The sequence below is a fragment of the Nanorana parkeri genome, unplaced genomic scaffold (genome assembly GCF_000935625.1).
Source record: "Nanorana parkeri isolate BGI_ZX_2015 unplaced genomic scaffold, ASM93562v1 scaffold1028, whole genome shotgun sequence".
NCBI lineage: Eukaryota > Metazoa > Chordata > Amphibia > Anura > Dicroglossidae > Nanorana > Nanorana parkeri.
In genome coordinates, this window is record NW_017307296.1 from 567891 (window position 1) to 574882 (window position 6992).

Here is a 6992-nt window from a genome sequence, read left to right on the forward strand (position 1 = left end):
GGAGAGAGAGGGAGAAGGAGAGAGAGGGAGAAGGAGAGAGAGGGAGAAGGAGAGAGAGGGAGAAGAAGAGAGAGGGAGAAGGAGAGAGAGGGAGAGGGAGAAGGAGAGGGAGAGAGAGAGGGAGGAGGAGAGAGAGAGAGGGAGAAGGAGAGAGAGGGAGAGAGAGAGAGAGGGAGAAGGAGAGAGAGGGAGAAGGAGGGAGAAGGAGAGGGAGAGAGAGGGAGAGAGAGGAGAGAGAGAGAGGGAGAAGGAGAGAGAGGCAGAGAGAGGGAGAGAGGGGGGAGGAGAGAGAGGGAGATGGAGAGAGGGAGATGGAGAGAGGGAGAAGGAGAGAGAGACTGTTGCTTTCTCAGAATCATTAAGTGATATTAAAGTCAAAAGGATTTTGAAGCTATTTCAAATTCTGATGAAATCCCTTACAATGGTTGCTGCTCCTTAATATTTCAAAGTTTGTTTCCTTCAGAATCAGCTGGTCACCTGAGCCCTGATATCCTGTTTTAGGGGGGCTCTTTTACCTTGCAGGTTCCTGTGGAGCCACCCTTGTGTGTGATAGTAAGTTTAGTGTGTCTCCATAAACACACGGACACGGCAAGGCTAGCTGTGCTATTACAGTTGTATGAAAATATGACACAATGCATAGCCATAGTTAATATTTATATAAAGGTATATTGATAACTTATATAGTTAATTTTTCCTTAGCCATTGTTCATCAGTATAGCTGGTTGATATACTGCCATCGTGTGCTCATTTCGGCTATTGAACCACGTTTTCTGTGTTCCCTCCCATTCATTATGTATTTCCCCCTTCTTCTTAAAAATTTTAGCTTCCATGCAGAATCAGCTGATACCCTGAGTTCTGGTCCTCATATCCTGTTTTAGGTGTGGCTCCTTTCCCTTGCAGAGTCCTATGGAGCCACCCTTGTGTGTGCTAGTAAGCTGTGTGTGACTCCAACAGTGAAGCAATACGTCTGTTTATTGACGCATGTTCACAATATCACAAAGCAAACAAGGTTTTGGGGGCCGTATAGGGTCCCTACATCCGGTAAAATGAGTGCCCTCAGCCCTGATTGTTGAAATGCACAGCAAGGTGATGTCAGGGTCACACGCTGTATGGGGAAGGCTCTGCTCACCTGTGAACATAGGACGGCATAAATCTGTCACTACAAGGAAACTGGACGACAATCTTGGCCTTTGTCACTGGATCTTCTTTGTCTGAAACATAAAACAGCAAATGTTTTTTTTAATATACACAACCTTTGTTCTACAAATAATTCACACTGAGCGACATGGTGAGTCGCCCGTTTTTTCCACGCCTTTCCGTGCTGAGCGGCATTGAGCTACAATGCGCGATATTGAACGACAGTGCACATTTTATCGCGCTATGTAGCGCGACTTATTGGAGTGACTTCTTCGCTGCTACATTGGGCTGTAACTAATCAACAGCGGTCTTGATGTGGCATCATTCTTTCCTTCCATATTGCTGTGCAAAAGTGACCCTTCTGTAGCGCAATATCTCGCAATATTGCCGGTAATGCGTGACTTTGTGCGACACCATCTATTGGGGCCGAATCGCGCGACATCCGCCAAATATAGGGTCATGTACGAGCGACAAGCTTTAGTGTCGAGCTGCAGGCGACATTATACTGTGAGATAAGAACAGCTCCATTGAAATGCATTGGACGAGCTACATAGAGTGATTATGGAGCGGAAATCGCGCAACAAACCGCTCAGTGTGAACGGGGCCTAAAATCTGAAATGTAATCTGTTTATATTTCTCCTTCCCAGGTTCTCCCATGCCTCCTCCTCATCAACATGCTAATTACATTTTAACCTTTTCATTACAAACTTTATTTTAGATCCAGTGATATGATATCTGGTTCTTTGTGCTTCTCTGTGCAATGCAGGCAGATCTTGGGTGGTGGGAGGGGCCGGCAGGGTGCTGTACATAGCTTCTTGAATACATCAGGAAGAGCCCCTGAAGAGCCCTGATGCAAGCAGTGGGCTGGCTTATGGGAGGAGTTATGCAAATATCAAAGTGCCTTGATGGGTAGGTGTCAGTCTGGACGAGTGGGCGTTCCTAGGCAGGCTACGTTTACATATAAACTGTCCTAGTCAATGTCCACATGTGATGCTGACGGAATTAAAATCCAATGAATAAAAGGGGCCAGCCAGGGACAATCAGACTGGGTAGGAAAGCGCTAGATGATGCTGGATTACCCCCATCTACATGAGATGGGCTCTATCTGACTTGCTGCAGTTTCTAATGCACATTGTAAGAAGCTCACAGTGTGCAGTGACATCAGAGGAAGCAATTTCAGTCCAGGGGAGGACCCGGTACAACTGTGCAAGACTGAAGGGAAGGCTGGAGGTCAGCTTTGATACATGAAAATGGAGTCCCAGACCACCCAAGAGACGGCACAGCAGACAAAAAAGTATCTTATGAAACCCTCAGGCAGAGCCATTCAGGATTGAGATGAGTTGTTTTTTTTTGCCATCTGTATCCCATTAGGAAGATTCACCTTCACTTCCTTTCGTTTAGACACAACAGGAAGTGAGAGAGAATCTCTCCAAAATTAGGTAGAGGGAGAGGACACCAAAACAGGTGAATACACTTTAAGACAAATCTACTAAGAATCCATCTTGTTAAAGAACCGCAGCGGACGGCCATCATTCGCGGTAATCCCGGGACACACCTGCCTGCAGAGGGGGGATCTTGATCACGTTGTAAGCGAAGGCGAAATACTTTCCAAAACAGTTTCCGATGTTGTACACACTGCCGTCATTCTCGATGTGTGGATGCGCCGTCACCCCGTTGATGGAGACGTAGTTGCAGAGATCTACCTGAAAGTCAGACAGGAAGCGACAAGGTTATTGATGACTAATCGTGGTGACTCACGCCGCAACATCCGCCCGTCATGACAATGACATTTCCAAAGCCGTTCAGATTTGTTTCATTTACTCTTCCTTCCATCATAAAATGATCGTTTAAATTCACAGTCACGCTCCGACTCCCATCACCTTCATAATGAGCAACAAACAGCCCATAAACCTGGAAAGGTTGGATGTGTCATGGAGAGGCTTAAAGTGACACCAAACTCCGGAGATAAATCCTAAAAATACATTCAAAGCACCTTAATTATTACCAAAAATGTATCTTATTTGTGTATCACTCGGCTGTAGATCCTCCAATCATCTCTGAATTGGTGCTGACACTGTCCTTCCTTCTGGAGGGTGGCTACTTGTGTTCCCCATGGTCCCCTGTGTGTGTTGTAAAGTAGTCACCGCTCCAAGCTCACTCCTGTGAGGGGTGACACAGCTGCAGCTTCTTCTCAGATCCCCGCTGCTCTCCCCCGCCTGTATGGGCAGAGGCAGCGGGGATCTGAGGAGACAGGCTGTGCCGCCCCACTTCTCTGTGCCGTGCTGAGCCCTGGCTGCGCCCCCCCGGGCAACTGTGCCCGAGGCCAGTGCCTCAGTCACCTCGCCCTAGCTACGGCCCGGCCAGCGCGCCTCCCAGCCACCTTGCACTGCAGTGCACAGAACAATACTGCAATACCATATGTTGCTGTGCAAAACATTAGTGCATTCATGGTGGCCATGAGATGTGTTGGAGGGCCATTTAAATGCTAAATACCTTGTGCCCTTCACTGGAAACCCCTGAACCCAATAATTTGGCAGGAGAGTCCACATACTATGGGTCAGATTATGGATAGAATCGTCCACAGACCTTTGGCCATATAGCGTATATAAACTAAAGGGTCTTTCTATACATTTGCTTCCTGTTACCTTTTTAATGGTCTCTAGCGTTTCTGGATTGACCTTAGTGATGAAATTGGTTTCTGTGCACGCGTAAAAGTCTTCCCCCACAGGGTAGATGTTGACCAGGGCATTGTCCGTCACCTCTATCCCTTTAAAGTAAGAGAAAAACCTGCAAGACAACACAGGAGTCACTGACTATACACAACCCGTATTAGTTGATATGTGTGAGGAGAGTAAATACATGTTTCATTTTCTCTGGTATGTGAGTTTGCATTAAATCTCACCAAATGTCCCAATACCATCTGATACCCTCACCTGGAGAAGATGTTTTTGCAGGGATCGGGGTAAGCAAACGTGCCAAACTCTGTGATCACAATCCTTTTCTCAGTCATGGCCCTGACGTACGCATCGGTCTTTACAAACCTGCAAAATAAGAGCATAGCATCATTGAATATTGAATACTTGTAGTATATCGATTGCTTCCTCCAGCCCCATAAAAGAAGGTCCAAACCTCCATACAGGGACGGATTTACTCTCTCTGCTGCCCCAAGGCCAGGTTCCTCAGACGGCATGGGGAGATAGGAATTCCACACCCCTGATGCCAGGGCTGGTGCTGCCACTAGGCAAACTAGGCAGCCACCTAGGCGCAGTCGCGACCACTAACCCCCCACGGCCCCCTTCCCCCATCTATTTCAAATTACAAAAGCCACTAGCAGGCTGGCTTTTGCACCCGCCCACTGAGCAAAAGATCGGAACAGAGAGTCTTTCTCTCTCAGGTCTACTCCTCTGCTCAGTGGGTGGGGTTTCAATAGCCAGTCTGCTACTGGCTATTTCAAATAGCCAATAGCAGTCCTGCTATTGCTCTCGTCTGCTTACATACACCTGTTGCCTGCAGAAGGTAGCAGGCAGGAGAATGGGGTCACGCGGGAGGGGGAGGATTGAGGGTTGTGCCGCGGGAGGAGGGCTGGGGGGTGCAAGTAGCTGGTCTTGCCTAGGGTGCAAAATAGTCTAGCACCGGCCCTGCCTGCTGTCCCTCTACTCCCCGCTGCCTCAAGGCCGGGCCTTGGTTGGCCTTGTGGGGAAATCCAGCCCTGTCTCCATGCAGACCTGAGGCAAGGATGTGCACAGTGCAGGAGCCTGTGTATTGCACCCGTGGTACACTGATCACGGTTTCAATGGCCTGCTCAATGCAAAATAATTAACAAATGCACATTTTTTATTTTATTAATGTGGACTTACTTATTACATTTTTGCAAAAGGTGGACTTTTCCTTTAAGATCTGATCATTGTATTAAAAGTCTAAGCGCCAACCACTACAATGGTGGCAGCGGTGAGGTTTCAGGTCATAGGACCAAGCATCAAGCCCAAAGCACTTCACCGGCTGAAGAGGAGAATCAAAAAGCCAAGATGCTTTTTTTATTACATTTTACAATTTTCACCATTATTTTTTTTCGCTTTTCCACAGCTGGGTTTCCTGGAAAACTTCAGCTGAAAGTCGGCTGAACATTTTTTTCATTGCAGTGGCGGTTTTCCAGAACAAAAGATCTGCAGGTTCAGGAATTAAATCAAAATGACAGTAAATGTGGTGCTTTGAGGCCACCCATGGCAGGTTGTATTTAGTGATAGCGTGTATCCCGCAATTATACACCAAAGGATTCTGGGGAAACCAAACTGCAGCGATAAAACGACACGCGTGTAATGTCCGGTACACAGCAGGGTCAGCTAACTGCTCCGTTCTGTAGAACAGGACTATGATTGTTCATGCCACAGAACGTTCAGTTGAAGCTGACCGTAAAGGCTATAAAAATAACAAACCTCAGTGAAGGTTCTTTCTGGTGGAATAAAGAAAAAAATGGAATTTCACGGATGGATAAAAGGTAATAACTAGTCAAGGATAAGTGCGCTTCTCTAGCCCACAACTACCACCCCCACCATCCCTATCACTCTCATTGGTGGTCCTTTTGGGTTGTTTCTCATCATCACATGGACAAGAAGTGAGGGAAACAACCCACTGGGAACACATAAATATATATACAGAGGAGACATGGAGGAAAGTGTGTGGTGGGGTGGACATCCTCAAAGCTAGCTTATCTCAGTGCAACACAATGCCAAAGCATTGTAATAATCAAACATGGCCGGTTCCTTCCCCAAAAGCAATCAGTAGGGACATCTGGAGAAGCTGCAGAGCACCCATATGACAGCAGGCATGTGAGATTGGTCTAACATAAAGCTTACTTTGATAAGTGCGAAACTTACCGCCGATGGTATGTCACATGGCCATCTTTAATCTCAAACTTGTGGAGGAGAGCCTGACCATCAAACAAGTGATAGAACTGCTCAGAGCCAACTTCAAACAGTCCAGGACCACATCTCAGGAGGCTTCCTGACAGCCAAGTGGGCAGGCGGCCTAAAAAAGAGAGAGAATGTAAGCATGGGAGGGGAACAGAGAGGTGTGAGATAGATATCTAGACCTCTACAAGGATAATAGATAGATAGAAAGAAAGAAAGAAAGAAAGAAACAAAGAAAGAAAGATAGTGTCTAACCTGTGATATGCACACTCATTGGTGTAGCCAGCTCCTCCACCGTCTCAAACAGTTTCTTGTACCCTCCGGCCGGGTGCTCCACTCTACAAGACATCTCAGGTTACCTATTATGTCACTGGTGAGGCTAACGTCAAGGTTTACAATGGAACATTCTTAACTTTGTGGCCGTGCTAGAAATACCCTATTTAGGCTAAAAAGAGTATTTCTTGGAGTGTTCTTCCCACTTCGTCGTTCCACAAGGACAGAAAACCTAAAATATGGCTCATCTGCCTTAGGTTTTGGAAGTATTGATATCTCCTGAGTTACTAATGGCATACAGTTTTCCCTAGAGGTAACCTCTGTTTATGGAGCTTGATGCACTCTATTGGAGTTGCTGGCTCTGTGGAGGGTTAAAGTTTTTAGAACTTTATACAATATGTTTAACGTCTGACGGATCTCAACAGTATAAGGTCATGTGTGTAGATGATAGAAGACCATATGCTAGGAAAGTAAAGGTATGCATGGAAATGAGATGACAGCGGTATACACCATATACATTAATGCAGCCCAGTACTCTGTATATGGAATAAGGCTCTCAAATGGAGAGCAGTCATTGGTCAACATGGTCAGGTGGTCATTTGTGAGCATTATTCCATATACAGGCAGGGTACTGGGCTGCAATGCTGTGTCCTGTACACATACAGTGGGGGAGGG

At 46.5% G+C, this 6992-nt stretch overlaps 1 protein-coding gene across 2 annotated transcripts in view; it reads right to left on the minus strand.

Annotated features, from left to right (window-relative positions):
• The window catches only part of RPE65 (RPE65, retinoid isomerohydrolase), a 19105-nt gene that overhangs the window by 10202 nt on the left and 1911 nt on the right, over positions 1 to 6992 (minus strand). Inside the window, exons 2-7 of one of the 2 annotated variants that reach the window (XM_018567307.1) lie at positions 6300 to 6382; positions 6012 to 6162; positions 4071 to 4178; positions 3783 to 3924; positions 2693 to 2840; positions 1130 to 1211 (exon numbers count right to left, since the gene is read on the minus strand). In XM_018567307.1, coding sequence (XP_018422809.1) covers positions 1130 to 1211; positions 2693 to 2840; positions 3783 to 3924; positions 4071 to 4178; positions 6012 to 6162; positions 6300 to 6382 — 714 coding nt within the window. Of the gene's footprint in view, positions 1 to 1129; positions 1212 to 2692; positions 2841 to 3782; positions 3925 to 4070; positions 4179 to 6011; positions 6163 to 6299; positions 6394 to 6992 lie in introns of those variants that run through there. The other variant, XM_018567308.1, reaches the window with a different exon arrangement.